The sequence below is a fragment of the Eschscholzia californica genome, unplaced genomic scaffold (assembly GCF_041429995.1).
Source record: "Eschscholzia californica isolate CP2 unplaced genomic scaffold, dmEscCali1.0.p SCAF_1, whole genome shotgun sequence".
Classification (NCBI taxonomy): Eukaryota; Viridiplantae; Streptophyta; class Magnoliopsida; order Ranunculales; family Papaveraceae; genus Eschscholzia; species Eschscholzia californica.
In genome coordinates, this window is record NW_028238198.1 from 43,453,229 (window position 1) to 43,480,173 (window position 26,945).

General features: G+C 34.7%; 2 protein-coding genes across 2 annotated transcripts; both read right to left on the reverse strand.

Annotated features, from left to right (window-relative positions):
- Nucleotides 1-661: 661 nt before the first annotated feature.
- Nucleotides 662-1,126, reverse strand: LOC147567014 (uncharacterized). The gene has a single exon (XM_086656441.1). It carries the CDS (start codon nt 1,124-1,126, stop codon nt 662-664), a length of 465 nt encoding a protein of 154 aa, XP_086512567.1.
- Nucleotides 1,127-2,303: 1,177 nt separating this feature from the next.
- LOC147567015 (uncharacterized) lies at nt 2,304-2,855 on the reverse strand. The gene has a single exon (XM_086656452.1). The coding sequence runs from the start codon at nt 2,853-2,855 to the stop codon at nt 2,304-2,306; it is 552 nt and encodes a 183-aa protein (XP_086512578.1).
- Nucleotides 2,856-26,945: the final 24,090 nt, after the last annotated feature.

Sequence of the window (26,945 nt, forward strand, 5' to 3'; positions counted from 1 at the left end):
TGAGCTGATCACTTTCGAAAAACAAAAAAAATGCTTAGTAAGGAAAGAAACTGTGGGTTGTTATTGTATCTCTTTATCGTTCCAAGTTCCAACTTATTTAATTATCTTTGAGATATATAAATCTAATGGTTACCGGTTATAACAAAAAAAAAATATGTAGGTCTATCTTCAGGGCGAACGATGAGATTTTCCAAATTATAGGAAATAACAAGGTACAGTACTGTATCCTATTATTACCGTTAGAATGCGCACTGTCGAAACAAGACCTTGTTTCCCCGCGGCCCGTCTCTTAGCACTCCCTTGGCTTCGGATTGAACAGTCTAAGGCCCACGATTTGGGGTAGTTCGAAGATATTTAGACTGTTCTGAGTTCACAGATTAGGCCTAAAGGACCCAACATAGTGAAATGCCACTAACTACACCAACTGACTTTAGCATGTAAAGATGAGAGAAAACCACTGCTTGTGCAGAAATCATCTTATAATTCTAATTAATTTAGATTTTAGATAGGGAAGAAGTTTAACAAGATCAACAACACCTATCATTCTTCGAAATTAAACTAATCCTATTCAAGAGTATCTTAATGACCAAAATCAAAACAATGAGTCCAAAACTGCAAAACTCAAACCTCTTCTAGATTTCACTTAAAAATCAACATGATTTCATGAAACAAAACTATCTAAAATAGCAGCTATAGTCATTGACTCATCATCTTGTTCATTATCAACTTCACCCAACCCCAAACCCATGTAGTATTCTTGACTGTCAGTACTCTCTTCCAATTCCGGCGAGGATGGTTCCGATGCGGGTGGAGTATTAGGATCAGAAGGAGGTGGTGGTAGTGGTGGAGGAGCCAATGATGGTGGTGGAACCAAAAATGGGTAGTAAAAATTAGTTCGAGCTAGACCAATACCACTAATAGAAATGGCTGAAAAATCATAAGCAAAAGCAGCTTCTTCTTCAGTATCAAATGTTCCTAACCAGTGTCTTTCTTTCGTAAATGGGTTTCTGATCTCGGCAGCGTACCGCCCCCATGGCCGTCTTCGAACTCCAAGGTACTTACTTGATTGTCTGGATCGTCTTCTCTGTTTCACTTCAAGCAATTGTTGATCAGGAAAACTCTTCATTTTTATGGATATAAAAAGCTTGTTTATTACTAGACTTAACTCAGTGTTTAGTATATACTACCTTAAGTATAGCAATACATATATATTTTTATATATACACCTAATCATCTAGAGACAGAATATGGTAGTGGTCAATTATCTGATACCATGTTTGGTGGGCATGAAAAAAAAAGTGATTATGTAGAATAATAATCATGCAATAATGTGATTTTTACAAATCATAAACACTTCCTGTATTATTTATTATTTAATTTAATCAAGATTAGGGTGGTAATGAATTATTTTATCTGCAGATTATTTAGTTAATGAATTTCCCTCAGGAGAAAATCTCCATTTGTTGGAAATGTGACTCTTGTTGCATTTTTACATACTAAGCATTATTCGGAGATGTGATACCCGTAGTCGCATTCTTTTTTTGTAGGCCAAACATGTCCTAGAAAATAAATATAACCTTTTAGGTTTATTGTGTAATAAACTTGTTTTTTTTTTTTAAAGGGTGTAATAAATTTGTTTCTTTTTTTTGTTGAAAGGTGTAATAAATTTGTCGATAATTAATAAGTAACTTAAATTATGCAAGGGGTTTAAATTAATGTGAATTATTGATAAGGAAATTACATTTTAGATATTGAAATATTGTTTAGTGAGAGTTATAGTAGAGCAGGTGAGAAACATAGTCCACTATGAAACTAAAGTAATAAAAATTAGTGAGTTCATGTTCCTATAATGGTTGATTAATTTGCATATCTTAGCTTCCATGTTTTACTCATAATTATTATGATTTTGTTTATGTTTTGCACAAATCCCTACAAATCATGAACCAAATACTTCTTACATCACCATTGCCACCATTGGTGTCTAGATTTATCTCAATTACACTAAGATTTCAAATTAAATTTGAATTTGATTCACTTTTTCTACGAATTTAACGAATGTACGTCTCAATGGAAGAGCCTAATAGTATTTATTTATGTATCGATCTCTGGTCAACTATCAGACTACGATGTAAATAGTGCAAATAAATCCCTTGCCACTCTTTTTTTTTTTTTTGTTAAGGACCCTTGCCACTCTCTACTACTTTTTTTTGAGGGAAAATTAAACTCCAATAAAATAACATAGTTTACAAAGGAGACAAGAAAATAAACGTAAACTATGAGTTAACAATGGAGGACTAAACCAACTAATCGGAAAATCCAGGGACTAGAGCTTCATTCGCCAGAAAGTGAGCCAGCTTATTGCAATTACGTGGAGTGTAGAGTATAGTCACGTGTCCTATGGACAATCTTTCTCGCAAAGAGTCAATCTCCACCGTCAATCTCCAGGGAGCAAGCATATCAACGGTTAATAAAAGTTCCACCAAAACCCTACAATCACCCTCAAGTATATATTCTTCCACTCCCAATTCTTCAACTAGGTCGGTACCCAGGCAAAACCCTAAGTATTCGTTGTGTAACGGCGATCTCGGTGGGAATACCTTCATCTTTGTCCCTAGGATGTTACCCGACGAATCTCTAGCCACTGCTGCTGCTGAAGCCTTATTCTCTTTGTATGAACCATCACAATTGATCTTAATTTGTCCGACTTGAGGATGAATCCAGTTATCTGTTACAGAGTTAGTGGTAGATAAATCAGAAGTTAAGGGAGGAAGAACTAACCTTAGAGATTCCTTTGTTGACCACCAGCATCGATGGAGATCTGCTTGTCTGTGGTTGAAATGCAAATCATTCCTCATCTTCCACCATTCCCATAAAAGATGAGTAAATGTGAACCAAGTTCTCTCTTGATCTTTATGATGTAGTAGATTCTTTAGATTTATAACTAAATCATCTCCTAAATTTTGCAGATCTAACTCCTCTGTGAGATTTAACAATTGCTTAAAAAGAGGGCAAGTTCCAAACAGATGTATGACTGTCTCTGGTTCCATCATGTTGCACATTAAGCAGTTCTGAGGTAATTCTATGGTAATCTTCTACTAATATTACTTAGAGTGGCTATTCCGTTATGGATTAATTTCCAGATGAACTGCTGAATTTGTGGTATCATACCTTTTATCTTCCAGAATTTCTTCCAAGGAAATTCATATGCCTCCTGACTTAATATTGGGTGATTTCTAATTTCCGTATAATATGACTTCGTGCTGAATTTTCCATTATCTGTTTTGCACCAAATCAAAGTATCTTTTCGATGAGTCTGTGGTATGCTTATGTCCAAAATGGCCTGCACACTAAGGTTATCAAAATATCTATAAAGAATATTAGTATTCCAACTTTTGTTTTCATGAATGATCAGATCTGAAACCCAAAAGATATTATCAGGTAAATCATTTATTATCATCGGTATTTTATTCATTAGAGATGGGATCCAAGGGTCTGTTGTGATTTTAATGCTCGAACCATCACCTACTTGCCAAAATATGTTATGTCTCATGATATTCTTGGTTTTCAGAATAGAATGCCAAAAAGGAGAAATAGAAGAGGGTCTGTCAGTATTCCAGAAATCATCATTTTTTAAATATTTTGATTTTAAAAGTTTGACCCAAACAGCATTTGAATTGGTTAACAATCTCCAAGTCATCTTTGCCATTAAGGCCTCATTAACAACTTGAAGTTTCCTAATACCTAAACCACCTAAATGTTTAGGAGAGCTAATAATATCCCAATTAACAAAGTGCATCTTACTATGATCAATGGAATGGCCCCACCAAAAGCTTTTCTCTGCAATTTCAAATTGGTTTATAACATGTTTGGGAATAAGTTGAAAACTAAAAGGATAGGTGCAAAAAGATGCCAAAATTGATTTTATGAGCACGGTTCTACCTGTTTGGGAGATGTATTTTTGTTTCCAACCTGATAAACTTTTATTAAATTTGTCCACTAACCATTGGTGGCTTTGGATTCTATTTCCGGGCTTGAGGATGAGTGCTCCCAGATACTTTGCTTGATCCGACATAATTGGAGCATGCAGACGAGATACAAAGGATGATTTGATGACTTCCGTGACTCCTCTACTGAAGTATAAAGAAGACTTATCGAAGTTTACCTTCTGTCCTGAAAATTCTTCATAGACATTCATAAAGTGTAAAATAGATTCTAAATTTTGATTAGTCGCTTTCCCAAAGATAATCAGGTCGTCCGCAAAAAGCAAATGTGAAATGCTTGGACTAGACTGATTTATTTTAATTATTTTTACACCAATGAATGGGAAGTTCGTCCATTATAATTATTTTTACACCAAAATTACACATATAGGGCCCCTCAAGTTCAGTATATATATGTAGCTTTTAACAAAAAAAACAAATACTTTATATTTCAAGCAAAAAAAAAAGGATGGCGACCAAAATATTAGTCTTTTCTTTACAATTGTTCTAACTTTTGTGAACCATTGTCCTTAATATTAGAGCACCCCCGCTTTATCATCCCCCTAAATTGATTTTGCGTTGCCCCTGCACGAACTATGGGACATCATCTCCTATGCGGCTATGCCACTTCTTAGCCTTATAGTTCTGGTTCCTATAGCTAAAGTCCATGTATTAGAACAAAAAATTGTTGAAGTCGGAGTTGATTTTAGATTGGTTCAACTCGTTAATATTATAGATGTGTCATTGTGTTCGTCTCCTCAAACTCTGCAATTTAGAGCCAAGAATTACTCCAATCACATATCAAATGAATGAGATATGCTTAGTTGAAGTTTTGATGAACTAGGCGAAAGTTTTGATGAAGGTCTCATTTTTTATTTTTGTGGAAGAGATCAGAATTCAAATCCTCCATTAAAACTACTAAAAAATTTATTTTTGTAACATGAGTTATATAGGACTTCAATTTTTAACTTCGTTTGAGGCTTCCCAAATGATTGGGCTAGCCCTGAATGGACGTTCCACTCGTCTCTAGAGCTGCAATCGAATGGTAGCACTATGTGCGATGAGCGCGCTTTGAGCAACCTTTTAAAACGTCCCAATCGCCTTAATTGACTATCTAGAAGTGAGGCGCTCTCGTCACACGGTAGGAACGCACAAGATCATCTATAAGGACTAGATGGAAAAGTTAGAGTGAGGGTCGTTTTGGAATAACCGGACGCCTAGATCCCACAGCTCATATCAGAGCTAAACGAAATTATCCTAAAGGTTGTTTTTAACCTCGGGTTAAGCATCTCTTGGGACAACTCCATCTAAGAGCATCTCCAATGCAAGACTCAATCTTAAAATCTTAAGTGCCACCTAGGACTTTAGAGTTTTTTTTGAGAAAAAACCTCTCCAATGCAAAACTCAATTGAGATCTTAAGATGATGTGGAAGTATTAAGTTTTAAGATGTCTCAACTAGAAACTCTATTTTTGAGATCTCTTTTGAGAGTCTTAAGTGTCCTAGTCATCAAATTTAATTTTGAGGTAATTACTAGAAAGGTCAAAATAATATTGAAAATGAGTAGAAAAGCACAAAACATTTGAAAATTATTATTCAGGTCAAAAAGTGTGCAAATACTATAATACCCTTTTTTGTCACTTTGTGTAACTAAATTCTTTTATTTTTCTTTAAACTTTAAATCGATATAACTTTTGTTTGACATGTCGGATTTCTATAAAAAATATATATTTAGAAATGATTTTTCATTAGCTTTCTAACAAGATCCACTTTTAATACTTTCTTTCAAAAAAAAAAAACCCAGAAAAAACGACGTTTTTTTCCTCTACGTTTTTATGCAAACGTGTTTGCAAAAATCTGTTACGCAAACGTGCTTGCAAAAATCTGTTATGCACACGTGTTTGCAAAAATCTGTTATGCAAACGTGTTTGCAAAAATCTGTTATGCAAACGTGTTTGCAAAATCTGTTATACAAACGTGTTTTCAACAATCTGTTATGCAAACGTGTTTGCAACAATCTGTTCTACAAACCTGTTTGCAACAATCTGATTGCATAATGTAAACTTACATCGAACACCTTTTCTAATAGGAAATTCATCAAACACCTTCTGTCCACCTTGAATAAACTTACATTTCCCATACATTTGTAATATTACAAACTCAAAATCTTATCTTCCCCAAACTAATATTGTTAACATGATTCAAGATGTTAAAAAAAATCGCGGTGGTATAAACTTATATTTTTCGGGATTAGAGAATGATGAAAGTTCTTGGTGTGTTTTATAATGTTAATATAGAAAATACTACCATGAGTGTATCATAACTTTTGTTTCTTGTCCAAAAGTAAAGTAACTCAAAGGTCCAAAACTTGCATAGATCAAAAATATAAAACCCATTAAAATACTTAAATTTCTCCCAAAATTTCTCTTTATCTCTTGTCTCTGATTCTAAGGATAAAACCATTCCAATCCCTTCATATGCATAAACTGCAGCACCCAAACCATAGAACACAAAAGATAGACATCCAAAAGCTTCTAAAACTGGTTTTGTTTACATAAAAATCATAGTATATGCAACCATAAGAACACCCATAACTCCCATATCAACAACATCAACAAGTATACTCAGAGGAGCAAGATGGGTAAGAGTTGGAGTTGAATTTAATCCAGCTTGGGTAAGTACAATCATGGCATCAGCAAAAAAGTTCCCTACTGAACCACAAACAACAAAATCCAAGAAAAAGAATCCTTATCAGACAATTCATCAAACAGTTTCTGGGCATGTTCAATTTTCCCACATTTCACATACTCATCAATAAAAGAAATCCAAGAAACTAATCCCTCATCTTCCATTCTATCAAAAACTTTTCTAGCAGAAAGGATACCATTGCATTTTGAATATAAACTAACCATAATACTTTGAACATAGAGATCAATTTGAAACCCTAACTTCGAGTTGAATCCATAGATTTTCTTTCCCTTCCTCAAGTGCACCTAATCTACCACGACCTTTGATATCTCAGTATATGTAGTTTTATAGAGAGAGAATGAGAACCTTTGGGATTGAATATGAACACCTGAATTAAAAACAAATTATACTTCCAATCTACAAAAAATTACACTTATCAAAAGTGAATCTCAGAAGATGTAGTTTTAGAGAGAGAGAGAATGAGAAATTTTGAGATTGATGATGGCGACGAGATCACCTTTACTACGTTTAGAGTCAAGTGTATATGATCAGTAATACTACTATCACCACCGTCTTCGTGGAGAAGATTCGAAGAAGAGTAATCAAACAAGAAACATCGAAGAAGAATAAAATGCAAAACCCTAAAAGATAAGAAAAAAAATCTCAGTTTTTTTAAGAAAGAAAGGGGATTTTGATGTGTAGGGGTATTTTGGGAAGGAAAAAGATAGAAAATGACCTGATTGATAATTTTCCATATTATTTTAAACCTTATGTATCATTACCCATAATATTATAACAACTTTTAGTTAATAGAATAAGATGATGGCTTTTTTAGTTATTATAATAATTTTCTCAACCTAAATAGCTATTTTCCGTTTAATTTTTGGACCAATAAAAAGTCTTTCTTTCTCAACCACTTTTTTCTATTAAATGTATGTGTGACATGTGTCTCTATTAGAGTTTTTTAGAGTATTGCATTGGAGAAGGACTTGAATTAGAGACACTCAAGTTAGCCACATAGGAAAGAGAATCTTAATTGAGACTCAACACATAAGCCAATTAGAGTATTTTTTTGAGTTTTGCATTGGAGATGCTCTAAGGGCCAAAACCTATCTTCTTATTTGGAATTCCTTTGGGTTATTGGCCAGATTCAATGAACAGAGTTCATTCTGTGAAATTTCACCCGGACTAATGGTAGAGACGCATTATACATTAATTTGAATCCCAATGCCCGTATAGTCAATTTGTTCCTTTGCATCCACCTATTCAAAAATTATAAATAAGACCCAAATGATTAAAATTCGTTATGTTTTCTCCTGTGGATTCAACAGTAAGAGTTTTATATTCTTGGTGTGTCAAAAATATTAGCTCTATGGACAAATTCAGGAGCATTCTAGTGTGTCTAGAATAGTACTTCTGTGGGAATGTCAAAAGTATTTCGTTCAGTCTCTCTTTCTCTTCTGAATCCATTAAGCATTCCATGTGTGTATGGATATAAGCCTTATTTAAGAAAATAAAATCAAGAGCATGAAATTGAAAGCATTCTAGTATGTCTAGGTCAAGGAATGAAATTTCGGTTTCGGTGAAAATTTCGGTCGGTCCAAAAGTGGAAACGTTTCGTAGAAATGTTTCGGTCAGTGTGGAAATCTTACAAATCTACAGAAATGATAGAAATATGATGCAATTATGTATAACAAGATTATTAAACCATAATGAAGCATAAAAATGATGTTTAACATTATCTATTAGTTTGAGGGAGTATTAACGATTCCACAGTTACTTCCGGGGGTAAATTGAATAATTTTTTGGCTATAACACCCAAAAGATAACATTCTTACTGATAATAGTTAAGAAACTATGTTAGTTTGAGAAGGTATCGTCAATTATACAGTTATATTAGAGGTGTTACTAAGATAAAATCAATATAGGCTGTTAAGTCAAGGCGTAAATCATTCAAATAGATTTAAAAACCATATAAAACATAACATAAAAATCAAGAGAGATCTAAGAGAAATGAAGATGAAAAAGACGAAAAAATGGATATATTTCTAGTATTAGTTTCTCCGTTTTTTTTTTTTTGCTAGATTTCTACTATGTCAGTCGAAATTTCCATCATGTCGGTGGAAATTTCGATATTTCCAACAACTTCGGTGGAAATTTCGATCATGTCGGTGGAAACTATGCAGGAAATAGTTGTAAGTGTTATTTCGTGCACCTAATCTCATTTTAGGAAACGTTTCGCGAAATTTCGGTGAAATTTCGGGAAGTTTCATTCCTTGGTCTAGGTCACATCATCGAGTGAATTCTTGTATGTCTAGAATCTAGAATCAAAGGCGTTCCATCGAATCTATAAATTGGGAGTCTGGAGCAACACATTGTGCGTAGAAGACAAAATTGAAGTCAGGAGTACTCTTGAAACCCGTTAGGAGTTATATGCAAATCAAGTCAGGAGTCAATAAAGTCAAGTTACAAGAAATCAAAGAGATCATATTGCTTACGAAGATTTGCTCGCTTTTATAACTGTGAAGTACCATCACAACCCTCAAAGAAATTTGTTGAATCATGTGAGACATACACCCAATTGTTGGTGTTATTAGAAAGGTGTAAATTTCTTAAAGAAATATAATTTATTATTGTCACGACTTAATCCACTTTACGTTTATCTCTGTTTTGTCCCAATGAACATTCACTGTTAGACAGTAATACTATCCATTTCTATAATAATTAGAGAAATGCCTTATTCTGGTACAAGTATACAACTAAAACCTCTGTTTCCATTTGACTAAAGTGATAGAGTGACAATTGACAATTCGATATATAGTCAGACTAATTAGAATGAAAACTCAAATTGAACCCACCCAAAACAACATTTAATATATACATCTAACCCTCTTTTATTGAAGTTCACCAAAAAAAACCCTCTTCTATTGCATTTTCTAGGAAAGCCGTTCTGTTATTATTGATTTTGTTTCCAAGCTACAATAAAGATTAGAAGTTTGACTTTAAAACCACATAGTTAATTCAAAATTGATATAACTGCCCCACAAGACTATGAAATCTGGTGTCATGCATTTGAATAATCAAACTAAACCAGCCCTTTTGACACTTTTTTTTTTTTTTGATGAAGAAGCCCTTTTGACACTTAAGTTGCTATTTTTCTTTTTGACATAACTGCCCCACAAGTATATAAGTCTGGTGTCATGCATTTGAATAATCAACTAAACCAACCCTTTTGACACTTGAAGATGCTGTTTTTTCATTTTAAAACGCTTAAAATAATACTATTGAATCACATTAAGTTGAAATTGAATTAGGTGTATCTCAAAAAAAAAATGTGAAGTGTTGACGTAATATCCAAAATCTTGAAAATTCGAGGTTCAATGCCAGAAGAAAAAGAATTCCTGGTTATTGAATTTGGGTTATTATAAGTATAAATAATAACAATAATAATTTTGTCGGGCTTTTTAGGCTGTATGTGGTTGGGATTTAAACCTCTTTAATTATTGATTTCTCACTTAGTCTGTTATCGTGCTTATCACAACTTGATGATGTATCAATGTCTTGTAATGACTAAATAAATGGTACTCCAGTCTACATCTAAAAAAAAATATAAGTCTTAAATTGAACCAACTATATGTCAATTCTTTTTTTTTGTGAACATTATATTAGAGTTTACAATATTGTATGGTATTCTAATATTGGTACTGATATCAGGGCAAGACCTACAAAGGATCTCTAGGGGGCACGTGGCCTCACGGCCCAAAGTGGGTTGCCCTTAAAGTAATCTACCTATTCACAAAATTCCACTGCCATTTACTTTTATTTTAGACCCAGGCCCTCTTTCAACTCACTTTCATTCATTATTTTATACACACATATTTATTCTCGTCACATTCTCATCTTAAGAACATACTATGTTAGACGTGATTGTATATAGAGTTTTTTTTACCTCATATTTTGTGATCAGCTTCTTTTTTGACTTCTTATTTTTCATAAATTCAAATTTAGTCACATTTTTTTTAATGTAAATGTTATACCTTCTTATAAATATATTTTTAAAATAAAATTAATTAGAAAACATCTCTCTCCACCTCACTTCCAGCTCACCTCTCTCTCCACCTCACATCTCTCTCCACCTCACCTCTTTCTTCTCCGACGAAGGTCGCCGGCCGGAAATTAATAAAATTAATTAGAAAACATCTCTCTCCACCTCACCTATATCTCTCTCCACCTCACCTCTCTCTCTCCCCACCCCACCTCTCTCTTCTCCGACGAAGGTCGCCGGTCGAACATTTTTCCGGTCAGCGACCTTCAAATATAAAAAAGAAAAGTATTCCTCTCCTCTCCCTCTCTCTAAACACTCCGGCGAAGGGGAGGAGCCCCTTCGTCGAAGCCCCTAGTTTCCAGACATGTCTCGTCTGGACCAGATCTGGTCTGGTCTGGTTTCTCCAGACGAAACCAGACCTAGTTTCGTCTGGAAGCCAGGGGCTCTGGCAAAGGGAAGCTTCTCCCTTCGCCGGAGCTTTAGAGAGAGAGAGTAAGGAGAGAGGAAATGAGAGAAAGAATGAAGAAGAGAGAGAAAGATAAAAGAAGAAGAGAGAATAATTTATTTATTTTTATGTTTGAAGGTTGCGGCCAGAAAGGTCAGCGACCTTCATTGGAGAAGAAGAGGTGAGGTAGAGAGTGAGGTGGAGAGAGATTTGAGGTGGAGAGAGAGGTGAATCGAAGGAGATGTGAGGTGAGGTGCAAGTGGGTGGAGAGAGATATTTTCTAATTAATTTATTTTGAAAATATATTTGTAGGAAGGGCAATTATGACATTTACATTAAAAAGCGAGGTCGAATTTGAATTTCTGAAAAATAAAGGACCAAAAAGAAAGATGGTCACAAAGTAGGGGGCCGAAAAGAAAATAACTCTTGTATTATTGTATATAATAAAAATGGTGAGTTTTCAAAATTTCCCTTATTTCGTTTCCTAGCTGTTATTCCCAAATCTCCAAATCCATAACATGAAAAAGGTCGAAACTTAATTCAAAATTTGTCTTATGCCTGAGTTTTGTAATTTACTTCCTCGTTTAAATGTTCATTGGGTGAAGATGAAAAAAAGTTTAGGTTTTGTATCATTTTTAGCTATCACCCTGTTCCATCTATATTAATCATAAGATTATAATATTTTGAAATTTGATACTTCTAAATTAAGGTTTCTTTTCTCTTTATCAACAGATTTAAAGATTATTAATGTTTACTACTATATTATTGAATTTTTGAGTCTAAGGTCTAATTATAAGGGGTGATTAACATATATCCGCTCCTAAATCAATAAAGACTATAAGACCAAAATAATACATGAAATGTAAAATAAGTCCAAAAGTGTATTGTTTTGGGAGTTCCAAGCCTTTAGCAATTCATTTTCTCTCAATATTGTCCTTCTATAAATATATTTTAAACTATAAATAAACCAAATGTTTATTAGGGTTGAGTTAATAAAAATATTGTTTCTATAAATTATAAGATAGAAAATTTATGGCCAAAATTTATTGTCAAAATTTAATGGGAAAATTTATAGGCAATGCCCAAACTTGTTAAAGGCAATATACTTTTCACCTATGGCTTGGTCAAAACAAGTTGACCAACTATAGTTAAACGTAATGTCCAATTTTAAGGGTGTGTATCGCCCACCTTTTATTATCTTCTTCTTCTTCCGGCAAACAGTCGTCGACCGATGATCTTCAGTCGACGACTTTTTCTTTCACTTTCTTCTTCTTCTTTCTTTTTCTTCTCTCTCTACTTCTATCTCTGCTCTCTCCTACTCTCTCTAGATCTCGAGCGGAGATCACCGGTCGGCGACTGTTTGATCCTTTGCCGGAGGTGAAAGAAGAAGAAGGAATGAGAAAGAAGAAGAATATATTCTTTTTGTTATGGTTGTGCTGTTAGGTCAAACATAAATTGTGCTGTTAGGTCAAACATTAGTTGAGGCATTGCCTCATTTACATAGATTACCTTTAACCATTTTAAGAATTGCCTTTAGCAAGCTTGCGTTTAACAAGTTTGGGCATTGCCTATAAAACCTCCCAAATTTAATTTCCAAAATTATTGCCAAAATTCATCATAGAGGTATTTTCATCTTAATATATATGGAATATTCTTGTAGCATTTTCTCAATTCTAACAATAGACTTAAATATAACACGTTTTCTCACTTGTTTGATAACAAAAGAAGTTGAACTTTCAATCACTACAATCTTTTTTTGCATTGAACAAGGCAATTAATAGTGGGGACTTGAACCAATCATTACAATCTTGTTTTCATTAAACATATGTATGTAAATTGATATGTATTCTACTGACATTTTTAATATTTTTCTAGCATTTTATTGATTTTATTATATGGGTGGTATGAGCTCGAGCTCCTCATCGTAGATCTTCACAAGATCACGTCAAATCTCAATGTGCCTCCAAATTGAGGAATGTGAACTCTAAAGCAATGCAAATAAGCCCTCAAATCCCTTTAAGTTACAAAATTGCCATGGAATTTAGTTGCCTTGCAGCCTCGGTTGCAAAACTTGGAAATTAAATTTATGGAAATGAGCCATTCAATTCTTTTAGTTTACAAAAATGCCATGGATTTTAATTCGTCATTTCAATCTCCTGCAGTTTCTTCAATTATGAAATTAAAACTAACCCCCTATAAAAAGAAAATTAAAACTTGTAGTGGCCAAAATTTGTGTCAGACCTCTCCGTCTAAACGTCGCGTAATCCCAACCTACTTTGCACAAATGCCACTTGGACCTAGGGGTGGGAATCAGACCTGACAGTCGGAAAACAAACAATAACTCGGCCAGTCTGGGCGGAGCAGACTCAAGTCCTAAGTGTCCGTTCGAACATCCAGACAAAACAGACGAGCATTTCGAATTTTCTCTGATAAAATGCCCGTCTCTGATCGTTTTAGAGGCCGAACAAAACGATTATCAATTGGTCGGGCACCGGTCACTATGCAAAATTGAAGAAATTTTATTCGAAGTTGTGAATTGTTAGTAGCTAAATACAAGTTCAGAACTTCTACTTTACAATTAACAATAGTAACTAAAAAGAAAATTGAAGAAATTGGTGTATGTTGAATGTTTCACCTACAAAGTGAATCAAAAATATAAAATTAGTTAGAACACCCTCAAGATAAAAACAAAAATAACAACATAAATGGAACCATTAAACTTCTAAATCGATTCAAAATAACAAACCATATTTAGATAGAGAGTCTTGGGTTACTTACATTCAAAGAAAAATAGGGAAGCCCTTGAGAAAGCAACACTATAACAAAGATCTAAAGAAACCATTGACCGTTGATGAAAGAATGAAAGATCAAGCGTAAAGATCTAAAGGCTTATAATTACTTGAATTAGGTTCGGCGGGCGGGTACGAATTGGTTGGACGAACGGGTACGAACTGGTTTGGACGAACGAGTAACATAAGCAGTCGGACTCGACAGATCACTGGCTAACAACCTATGCCCGCGTCCGTCCACTGAAGCTGTTTCGGGTGGTCGGGTAGTGACCAGATCGGGCATCGGGCGTCGAGTAGTAACCAGCTCAGGCATTGCGCGGTCACGGACCCTTTCAGACTCGGACGGTCGTGGGTGGGTTCCAAGTTTCTAGGCCAAAATCCCACCCCTACTTTGTCCTAGCTCACTACCTACCGACTGGACAATCTCTAACGATAAATCCGACCCATAAAGATTTAATGACTTCGGAGCCCATGTAAACGACCATCTAGGCGATAAGTGTTCGTTTAGATGCTTGTTTTATATGAACTTCGAAACCATTAGACCTTTAGTGGGTCGAATTTCTCGTTGGAGATTGTCCAATCGGTAGGCGAGTGGGGTAGGGCCAAGTGGCATATGTGCAAGTAGGTTGGGCCTAGGCGACGTTTAGACGAAAAGGCCTAATACAAATTTTTGCCATTACAAGTTTTAATTTTTTTAGAAGATTTTGTAGGCAATGCCCAAAGTTGTTAGAGACAATGCCTAGTTTGGTTAAAGGTAATGTGTGTTTAAGAGGCAATGCCTTTACCAATGTTTGACCTAACGGTGTCAATCGTCGTTAGGTCATCTCCGGTCAGCGGTCGACGACCTTTACCGATTGTTCTTTTTCTCTCTTATTCATCTTGTTCCTTCCTTCTTCAACTCCATCTTTCTCTTTCTTCTTTCTCTTTCTTCTTTCTCTTCCTCATCTTCTTTTTCTTCTTCTTCTTCTTCTTCTTTTTCTCCTTTATCTTCGTCTTCATTTACATAAAAGTTCTTGAGAAATGAACATCAATTCAAGGTTTGCAAAGAAGAAAAACATTGGAAACAGATTGAGAGGAAGCTCATGTGGCTAAGTTGGGCTTAAACAACGTTAGACGGAAAACTCTAATATGAATTTTAGCCATTATAAATTTCAATTTTTTGTAGGGTGTTACTTTTAATTTCATAATTGGAGAATATGTAGGAGATTGAAATCAATCATTAAAGTCCATCACAATTTTGATAGTTAAAGGAATTCTTTTTTTTGGAAGTCGACTACGATCAACATATGTCGTTACATTTAGCATTGATACATCAAAGATGTGATAAGCTCGATAACCGCCAACCCGAACTCTAACAGAACCGGGCCTATAGCCCAACTAAACAATGGCCTAAAGCCCAACTACATTATTTATACCCTAATAATCCCAATTCAAATAAACCAAAGATTTCACCTTCTCTGGGGTTCGAACCTGGGACTTCCAGGGCTTTCATAATTTTGCAAGTTCTTCCACTGTGGATGGAAGGCAACTAAAATCCATGACAATTTTGTAATTTGAAGGGCTTTAATGGCCCATTGCTTTAATGTTGACATTCTCCACTTGGAGGCAGCATGAGATTTGACGTGATAAGGCAACTAAAATTCATGGCAATTTTGTAATTTGAAGGGATTTAAGGGCTCATTTGCATTGCTTTAATGTTGACATTCTCCAATTTAGAGGCACCCTGAGATTTGACATAATCTTGTGAAGATATAAGGTGAGGAGCTCGAGCTCAATGAATCAGCGCCCTTCATCTTAATATATATGGGATCTTCTTGTAGCATTTTCTCAATTCTAACAACAGATTTAAATATAACATGTTTTCTTACTTGTTTGGTAAAAAAGAAGTTGAATTTTCAATCACTACAATCTTGTTTTCATTAAAATATGTATGTAAATTGATATGTATTTTGTTGACATTTTCAATATTTTTCTAGCATTTTATTGATTTTATTAGCATTATATGCGTGACATTTGCTATGACTTAGTTACAGTAGGTGAACAAAAGTTTGATTATTTAACTATTAGCATTTAATTGATTTCAACAGCATACTTATATATAACATATTTTTTGAGCTGCTTAAATTAGATTAAAACAATTCTCAATAATTTCTAGCATTTTACTGATTCTAACAGCATAGTATGCGATGTTAAGAAAAAGAATCATAAATTTTCTTGTAGCATTTCTTTGATTTTTGCATAAATTTTGGCAACTCTACCAACGTCTTCTAAACTCTAAAAAATCTATCATATTTTTTCAAAATATAAATAAGTTGGAGTTAACTATAATAGAAGTATATGGATTTCCTACAAAGTTTTACGTTTTTATTCTTTTTTTTTTGGAAGTACATTTTTATTCTTTTACATTGATGCTTTCATACCATTCAATGTTTATTTATTATGTAAATGCACATGTGACCCGATCATGAAATAGATGTTAGCGAACAAAATTGTACAGCCTCTTATATGAAATGAGGAATAACTAAGAAAGAGTCATGTGATCCTATCTTTACCCATGTAGGCCAAACATTATATGGATATACTCAAAGATAATAAAAAATATTGTCGAAATCATTTTTTGTATTTTTAACATTTATGTGATATCTTCTAGCATTTTCCATTAACTCTCAATACTTTTAACGTATTTCACGATATTTGTATAAACCTTATAGTAACTAAAATTAAGAAACACATTACAACATAATCAACTACAACATAATCCATTACAAGAACTAATAACTTAAAGGTTTTTTTTTCATTTATCCTTCAATTCATCTAGTAACGACCACCCTAATTCAACTCTCTTCCTTTGTGCTTGTATTGTTAAATATTTGGCTAACATCTCGTGTGAAAAGTGCTAATAGTTGGATTCGACCACAAGTTCACCCATGTGCAAAATAAAATACAACCACAATCTCGTTTGTGAATTTGTAAAAACTATATAAGTGCTCAAACAAGTGTTTGTAATTCATTAAATAATAAAATAAAAAACGTAAAAGAATCGAAATATAAATCTTCACGGAAAATCTGCCCAGTTCTACAGTCGATAGAGTCATTTTGAGAGTATGTTGGTATGCTTGTAAAATATGTTATTTTTTGTACGAGTTTAAAAAATGTTAGTAACATTTCCACAATCTATGAAAAATCAAATAAGTGCAACAAGAAATTTGAGGGTGTTGTTGACTACAAAATAAACACACTAATTCAAAATTACGAGACGTAAATGATTTTCTGGGTAAGTCGGAAAATTATAAAACGTAAATAAGCTGTTAGAATCAATAAAATTCTGTGAGAATATAATTACTTTTCATGCAAAATATATAATTACTTTTCATGCAAAATATACAGGTATTGACGATTAATTTATCAAATACTGAAAATTCCCAAAATTGGTATGAGATACCTAATTCCCTATCATTGTGAATGTACATGAGCAGCTGAGAACTAAGTATTTGGCTAAAGGAGAAGAGATCCAAGAGAGAGCAAAAGCCAAGACTGCTAAGGATGCTGAAAGGGATCAGAATCTTCTTTAGGCACTTTTCTAGGTTAATTTGTTTTTCTAGTTAGACCCATCTCTGTACTAACTTTTACGGAGAATCAATAAAATAGTTTAGTTCTTAATTGAGATGTCTTAAAAGTCCTAAATTAACAACATATACCGAAAAGATTCTAAACTTGGTTATACCTGTAAAAGAGACACATAAAGGATGTGACTCATACAACGGGATCATCCCAATGACAAAGGGATGAGGAAAGAGTTTCCGACATAACCAAGAAAGCTTAAAAAACGAAGAATCGAATTGACAAGACAAAAGGTCTTGAGTCAAAAACAAAAGTTGATTGTCGCTTCTAACCTATCCAAGTTGGAGTGTCCAAAAGGATAAAATTGAAGAAAACGAATCAAGCTCTGTCCTCCAATAAACACTATGTCTAGACACAGCTACCCATACATAACCGAAATCCGTCTAAAAGCTAAAAGACCATGTAAGAGGATTACAAGACATAAATTAACAAATATGACGCAATTTCTTTAGAAGAAATTTGGGCTTCACACAACCTATCAAGAGAATAAAGTGTTTGTTGCTCATTATGGTATCCTCCAAAGAATTAGTTTCGAGAGGAATAAGTAGATTCGTAGGATAAGTGAGAGGAAAAGTCGAATGCTTCGACCAAGTGCAACAAAATTGTTATATAACAGTGGGAGGAAAAAGTCTAAACACCTACCTCGCAAGATGAATAGAGATTTGTCAGAGAACTATCAAGTAGTTGAAAGTTACTCAAAAGGAATATCTCAAGGAGTTGAGAGTATTCTGAATTGTTGTTCTTAACCCCTAAAGGTCTTTGAAGTTTATCTACAAGATTAGATGATTGAAATCTTACTAATAAAAGATAAAGAATATAGACCTGCGCAGAGACGGAAACCAACTCCTCTATTGGCTAGGAGTCAATAAACTATGAAATCTTTTCTCATCAAGCATAGGAACTTGATAATTGGTCAATGGAGCGAAACCATTGGACGGAAATTAGTTTTCACGGAAGAAAACTGAGAAGGATGGAAACTTTGAAGTTTCCGAAAAACTAGACAAGAAAGATTAAGATCGTGGATTCATACCAAGAGACTATGAACGAGATTTCGTATCTGTCTATGTTTAAATCCATAACTAACACAAGGAAGTCAACAAACCGTAACGGTCGCCGACTTTAGTGATTAGTAAACAAGCATACTTCGGAAGATTCATCAAGGGATGAAGCAAGCAAGAGTTAGAATTTTCGAGTCAAAAGAGGATATCAAAGACGTTTGGTTCGTAGAGAATGAAGAAAATCTTGAATATCAAGATTTCAAGAAGGTTAGTGGGAGAAACGCTTTTCCGGTCTGGTGTGCAGTAAACACACCAGAATTGAGAACAACATGGGGATGTTGGAATCAATTAGGGAAGTACCACAAAGGATGAAATGTTTTGGGCATCAATTGGCTATAAGTATAGACCAAGTGATGATAGGATTAGGATAAGAAAACTTGGGATTCTTAATAGTCCGAATACGAAAGACTCCAGAAGAGATATTCGACCCAAACTCATGGCGAATAGCTCGGCAAGACTCAGAGCCAAGGGATCCTGATGAGCAAGCACACATAAGGAAGATTGCTATGCTATAGGCATAAAATCGGTCATGTGAGACATGATTTAGCATTTGCGGAAGACATCCGGAATATTGAAGTATTGAGAGATTTTAACATTTGAACTCAGATAAGACAATCTGAAACCACAACTAACTAAAAGGCTTGTAAAATTAATTGGATGAGTTAAAGTGGAGAAAGTTGAACATGGCAATGCAAACTTCCAGACATGGAAGGAAAGTAGGCAGAAAGTATTTCTAGCCGGAAACTGTTGCAGACTCTATAGACGAAAGAATGAAAGCCTTAAGTCTAGTAAAGGGTTACTAAAAACCATCAACGGAAAATCAAAGGAATCGACCTTCGATTAGTTGATAATAAACAAGGTTTAATCGGACTACATACGTAGTCAACTAAACTGTCACCTAAGACAAAAGTATGAGAATCATACTAAATATCCAAGGAATAAGGTAATTAAGGGAATACCCTTGACTAGTAAATTGAGTATGTAAAATGGGTTTTACGGAAGAGGCTTAAATTTACAAACTCTCGTTATCGAAAATAAATTAGTTATTTCACAACCGTCTAAATTTGGTTTAGTTTTTAAACGACAATCCACGGATAATAACATTCCAAATAGGTTTATCAGATACTTGATCTGATGATTGAAATCCTATTAAGTGAACTTGGAATATTTAAATTATCATCTCCCTAGTCCAGGTCATTACATGGACAACAATGATTCAGGAAAACTAGCACGTGAGGTCGACGAGATAGCGATGTTTCATAGGCAATAGGAATAGGAGTATTCGAATCGACTACGTGGGTGGACTATTAGGAATATACACTGGATAATCCTCAAATGAGAAGTGCATCATTCATGATGAACGTCAAACGCTTCTCAGATTCCTCAAAACATAAGTGCTCCGCTCATCTTATGTAAGGAATCTCCGACTTTGGTTCCGCCAAACGCCGCACCGTAAAAAGAGGTTATAAAAACGGATACATGGAAAGACATGATAGGCGTGAAGCTGAGTGGGAGTACAAGAATGGATTGTGTCGTCCTAATTATATTAGAAAAACGTGTCTCAAGGCCGCTTGATGAGTAGCAACGGAAAATGCATGGTCGCGCTCAAATGGATTAAAAGTTAATCATTTGTCTTTGCTAGTTGTACTCATGATCAAAAAAGTCTGAATGACGTGACATATCAGATGGGATACAAATTGACACAGGAATCGAGCATTGCACTTGTTATAAGTACAAGTGGGAGTCTGAAGGAGATGTCTTTCGACCAAAGATGCAATACGAACAATTTGTCAGATAGGACAATTGATGTAGAAGATCATCAAGTCCGGACGATTTAGGGGTCGTAGTGTTTAGCTAGAAACCAACTACGATCGTCAAATTACGAAGTAATTCGCTGCTAACTTCGACCAGATCCTACATCGGGTTACACATAAGAATGTCTATTTGATCGGATGATATGACTAGTGGCAATGAGACATATAATCATGGGAGAATCCCATAAACATGTCTCATAGACCTAAAAGAAGTTTAGGCAAAGATAACACAAAAGGCCCAAAAGAAAGGTATTTGGGTCGGGCACCAAAGGAGGTGATTTGGGACGCAAAAGGGCACGACCAAGCTTGGACGTGTGGCCCTATAGGGGCCGGCCTGATATGCCCTACATAGGCTTGATATGTCGGCCAATAATAAGGGAATGAGAAAATAGTTTCTATTTTCGACTATTTCCTTAATCTTATTCAAAAAGACTTTTTTGGAAACCAAATTAGGGTGAGACTCTAACTTAGAGTTTTATATAATGTCTCTAAGGGATTTGAATAAGGTGTGGAATTTCTTAAGAAGCTTTCTGACTCTATAACATCAAGTAGAAAAGAGAAAGTGAACTAATTCTCAAGCTATCTAATTAGTCAATAAAGAAGAAGGTGTTCTTCATATCAAACCACCATTTGAGTTCTAGCTAGCTACAAGGTGAGAGATCAAATCGATCATTTGGGTGTCTTGAGTAGAGGAGCAACACGTGGCGCTCTTGGTATTTGCATTCAATTGGAAAGGTTCGAGGAAAAAAATAGCGATTAAGGCAATCTCTAACTGTTAGTTAATTATTAGCTTATGCATGATGATCCTGGAAGTACTAGTGTTAGACATGAGATGTCTGAGATTCCACTTAGAACACTAGTAGACATCATAAACCTACACATGAGCTATCTTTAGTGACTTGGGATGAGTAGAGCGAATGTATCATCTCCACAAATAAATGAGCTGATTTGGTGGAAACTATCGGTTAGATGGCTTTCTATGGAGTTATCCATCATTTATGAATAGAGGGGAATAAGAGGATCCACGCTGGTGAAATGCTTGGAAAATATGGGATTGTTAGAAGAGTTGTGACAAGAGTCCAAATCAAAGTGTCATGCTTCAAGAAGAAGGCTGATGATACTACTAGGGGGAGGAAGATTGCAACAAATTGGAATCCTGAGATGATTTTTTTCTTAGCAGGAGGTGATTGAATGTAAGTGGGAAGCACCTCAAAACGGGGTTGTGTTAATCAAATCTGATGGCTCTTTCTCAGAGTTTGTCGTCGGATTTGGTCGTGTGCTTCATGATGCAGATGGGCAGGTTATTATCACTGCTTATGGGGGTGTTAAACCTATATCGGAAGTGCTCCATGTGCTACAGGGGATCAGGCACGGACTGAAGATTGCAATAAACATGTCTTTATTGAAAGTTAAGGTTGCCACTGATTCTAAATTAGCTTGGAGTTTGTTGCAGCTAGTAGATCCCAAGCCACCATGGAGGTCTGCTAGAGAAGTGAGCAAAATTAGGGAATTGATGAAGCGCTTTTAGGAATTTCTATCACACATGTGAATAGGGAGAAAAACAGAGTTGTTGACTGACTTTCTACACATAGGGTGGGGGATACTTTGGTGATTCTGGAGTTGCATCAGCTGCCAGAGGAGCTACTCCTGCTCTTAGCTAAGGACTATCAGGGGGTAGTTCGGATAGGATTTGGACGCAATAATTGGTTGTTGTCTAACTGGTTTTTTTAATCTTGTGATGGCTTGCATTAGATTTAGAGGTCCCAATTGGACATTGTTTTTGTCTTGGGCCTTGTGGGTCAGAATGTTAGGCACTTTTTATTCTGTTTGGTTAGATGAAGGGATGGCAAAATGATATTATAAAACCTTGCATAGTTTATCAATGTCCTAGATTGTAATTAGGTTTTATTGGGTTCAAACTCCTTTAAGTTTGTTTATCTTTACTACAAAAAAAACCCCTTTAGCTAATTTTGGTGTTATGAATAATTTCCAATGATTTAAATTTGTATTTGCAACTAGGAAAATATGACCCCACAAGCACCAATTCTTAGGTCCTTCACTGACGAGTATATAAAAAGAATCTAACGAGCATAGACTAATCATCTAACTATCCATATAAAGCTTCCAAGCCGAACATAAATTGGTTATGAAGTCGTAAGAGGATGAAGTTAATTTATTTTCATTTATTCCGTCTGGTATCAGCTCAAAAATTTATAACTATAGTTAAAGCTAAACAAAATATCCCATAATGATTGTCACTATATATAAATTTTTCTTAAAGCTTGTAAATCAGATCTATTTATGGACACAACATAGTTGTATATTTATGATTATTTATCTCCATAGAATTTGTTATGATTTAAGCTGTCAATATACATACAATCAAATTTCTTAGGTAGACAAACGAATTGGGTGTAAATAAATTAATTTGTGGTAACCAAATCGAAGGATCTAAAACAAGTTTTTTGTTTTGTTTATTCATTTTCATCAACATCTTCAATGGTGACAATTACCTACTCCGACAAACACCATTTATTCCGACAACAAACACTACATTCATTCTCTTCGATCTTCATCATCACTTCTTCATTTTCTTAACTACCGATCTTTTTCATTTTCTTTCAAACCCTAATAAGTGAAATCTATATATGACAACTTATTTTGTAGCTGGTAATCCGGTATGTGAATGAAAAAAACAGTATGAACTATAATCTACTATGAATTAGTTTTCCATAATTTTAGCCCTATCTCCATGTCTCTAAAACTATTTCCTTTACAGTAGTGTTCCCTGCTCTATTAGGTTTTTCTTGTTTCTGGATTATGCACTATCCCCGCTTATTTGCAGTCATAGACAACGGGAAAGAACTTTCTAAGGGTAGCCCTAACTGGAAAAGGAAAAACTTTAATTTCTCTTCAAAAAGGAAAAAAAGAAAAGAAAGGAGATGATGTATTGGTGGTAATGAAAATAAAGGGGAGGTGATGAAGATTGAGGAATACGAATATCATAGTTGTACGTGAGTTTGCCAAACTAGAAGTTCCCTGTTTAAAATGGATCATCATCAGTGAAGACGGTGACGAAGATGAAAAAGAAAAAAAATGAATATTTAGTTTTGTCAGGAATGCTATTTAGGACGACGTGATAAAGCGACTCCAAAAGCGATCAAATGGCGAGGTGACACGTGGTTGCAACAGCTTCGCTTTCTGATTTTCGGTCAAGTCCAAGTTCAATCCTTGAAAACCCTGTGTTTATAGATAGGTCCCTTTTTTATTTGTAATGTGGATCGTTGATTGGGGCAACGGTCCAGATTACAAACATGATTACTCTAATTAAATGGAGCTGACGTTTTTTCTATCAAGGAAAGTTCTCTACGTGCCCAACACACGTACTAATAGTACCTCCCCTATAGAAATGCCCTTCTCAAAACCCTCCCACGAATTCTAGGTTGAATCTCACTGTTCTTTTTTTCTTTCTCTCGAAAGACGAACCTAGGGATCAAATTTAGGTTTTGAATATTATTTTCACCCATATATGAGAGGTTCCCGAAGGTTTTTGAATCTTTAGATTGTTGGTGAGTCAAATATTCATCCACTTTCAAAGTCAAAATAAACTCTATTTTGTGAAGATTTTTTGAGGTAAGAAATTAGGGTTTTTTATATTACTAATAAAACCTAGCTAATGGTTGGATTGTCGATATTTTGTTTAAGTAATTAGGTAAATATTTAGTTTTAGTTTCATTGAGTCAATCTTTATTTTGTTGTTTGTTATCCATTTAAAGTGCACTCACCTGCATTTGCGATCAGTTATTACTTCAATTTATCTCTTTGTAATATTATATTTCTTTTACTTTTTGGTAATTTCTTCTGTGGAGAAATGTCTTCAGAAAGTTCAGAAAGTGGCGATTTTGAGTGTTACAATGAATCTAATGATGATAAATACAATATTGGATCGGAAACAGAAGTAGAAGTGCCTAGATCCAGAATGGAGTTTAATAGTCTTGAACAATTGTACAACTATTGTCTTTGTTACGCCAAAAAAGCGGGACATCCAGTCAAAAAAACATCTCAGAGAAGATTACAAGGAATCTTAAAATATGTTGTAATAGCATGTGCTAAGGGGGGAACAATACAACGACATCAAATAATCCTCAACCAAGTAGTAAAAGTGGTTGCAAAGCAAGAATCAATGCTAAGTTACAAGATAATGGAAACTAAAAAATCATTGTTGTGAATCTTGAGCATAACCATATCCTTAGTCCAGGAAAAGTTCGTCATTATCGATGCAATAGGAAGATTAACCCATATGCAGCCAGACAACTTGAAATATGTGATTTGGCAAGAACTAAGACGAGTCGTAGCTTTAAGCAGCAAGTGGTGGCAGCTGATGGACATGAGAAAGTCACATTTACCGAAAGAGATGCAAGAAATTACGTCGAAAAGAAGAGAATGATACGTCTTGGGGAGGGAGATGTTGCAATTCAACAATATTTTATGGTTATGCAAAGAAAGAACAATGGTTTCGTTTTTTGGATGTAAGTAGATCATAAGTCTCGTTTACGTAATATTTTTGGGCAAACAGGAAGTTGAGAGGCCTATAAGGAATTTGGAGATGTCGTGACATTTGACACGACTTATTTAACGAAAAGTACCATCTTCCTTTTGCCCCATTCGTTAGAGTGAACCATCATGGCCAGTCCCTTCTATTTGGTTGTGGGTTGTTGTCTAATGAAGATGCAGAATCTTTTTCATGGTTGTTTAGGACATGGCTCACATGTATGGACGAAAAAGCTCCAGCTGGAATTATAACGGACTAAGATTCAGCCATGCTGATTGCTATTCAGGACGTTTTTGCCAATACAAGACATCGATGGTGTCTATGGCATGTAATGAAGAAAATACCCGAGAAACTAAAAACTTACAAAAAGTTCGATGAAATAAGTATCACTCTTACTCAACTTGTTCACGAAACACTTAGCACAGAAGAATTTGAGCAGAAGTGGATGCTTACTATACAAAAGTATAACTTGGAAGAAAATAGATGGTTGATCCATATGTACCAGGAGAGAAGACGATGGATACCAATTTTTGTGAAAAATCGTTTTTGGGCAGGAATGTCTAGTACTCAACGTAGTGAAAGTGTAAATGCATTTTTTGATTGCTGAACAATACAATACAGCGTTAAGAGATAAAGTTGAAAAAGAGGCAAAGGAAGATTTTCGGTGCTATAGTTTAGAAATGCCATGTGTAAGTCCATTTCAAATAGAAAAGCAAATGAGGGATAAATACACACTAAATTTTTTTAGAGATTTTCAAGAAGAAATAAAAGGAAAAAATGGCTTGTGATACGGTGGATTGTAGAGAGTATGGAAATGTATACGAATGTACTATTTCAGAGGAGAAAGAACTTGGTAAAGGCTCAAAAACTTATTCCTATAAAGTTGTTTTAGATGTTCAAGAATGTGAAGTTCAGTGCAATCGTTTATTGTTTGAATTTAAGGGGATTTTATGTCGACATGCGATAACAGTATTATGTAAGAACAAAATTACTGTCATCCCAAGTAAGTACATTCATAAGAGATGGAGGAAAGATGTTACGAGATCATACTCAAAGATTAATGTGAACAACGATGGATGGGATAAAACACCGGTAGAAAAAAATTCGAAAAATTGTGTCAATCCTTCAACGGAATAGAAATCTTTTGCATCTGAAAATGAAAGAATTACCGAGCAGCTTGAAGATTATATCTTGAAGTTTAAGCCAATAACAGAGTTCTAAAATAAACTAAGCAGTGGTTCTGGTTATACCGTCGATTGTGCAGAAAATGCCCGACAAGATATTCTTGATCCAGTATCGTACAAGTCAAAGGGACGTCCTCGAGAGAATAAATTCAAGAAGAAAAGCTACAAGTCTAAGAAACGTGTACGTCCACTACTTCGTCGTTTTCTTGACTTTTTTATTAGTTTGTATGTTAACTAATTCGTTATTTTCTTTGTTAGTGCACTGCTTCTAAAATGCCAACATCTAATCCGACTTGTAGTATGATTCGTGATCCAGTCCATGATCCAGTTCCTGATCCGATTCTTAATATGGTTCCGGATTCGGTTTATGATTTCCCAACTACACAAGAGAGTCGACTCGGTAATACTGTTACACAAGAAAACATGATCTTGGCACCTCGACAAGATATGATAATTTATTACTCCTTATACTTGTTCGTTTAGAAAGTATAATATATGTATTGATCTTTACCGTATTGTTTGCAGTCAAATATGGACTTATTAATGGGTGTACATCGTCCCCAAATAAACGACCCTCTAGGAACATACAATGGAGAATATGACTATTATAGTATAAAGGTAAATACTTTGTCTTTACATACTTTTGTAGTATTTGATGAGATGAAAATTTGAATTTTGGGCTCTTAATGAAAATGTTTGTTTTCCACTAAATCGTGTTTGTTTGTCTGTTTGTTTGTTTTGGTGACAGGAATAACTTCTTCAAGCTTTGT

What these genes read in the sequence shown, in the direction of transcription:
- LOC147567014 (XM_086656441.1), bottom strand. Translation starts at nt 1,126, where the DNA reads ATGAAGAGTTTTCCTGATCAACAATTGCTTGAAGTGAAACAGAGAAGA.
- LOC147567015 (XM_086656452.1), bottom strand. Translation starts at nt 2,855, where the DNA reads ATGAGGAATGATTTGCATTTCAACCACAGACAAGCAGATCTCCATCGA.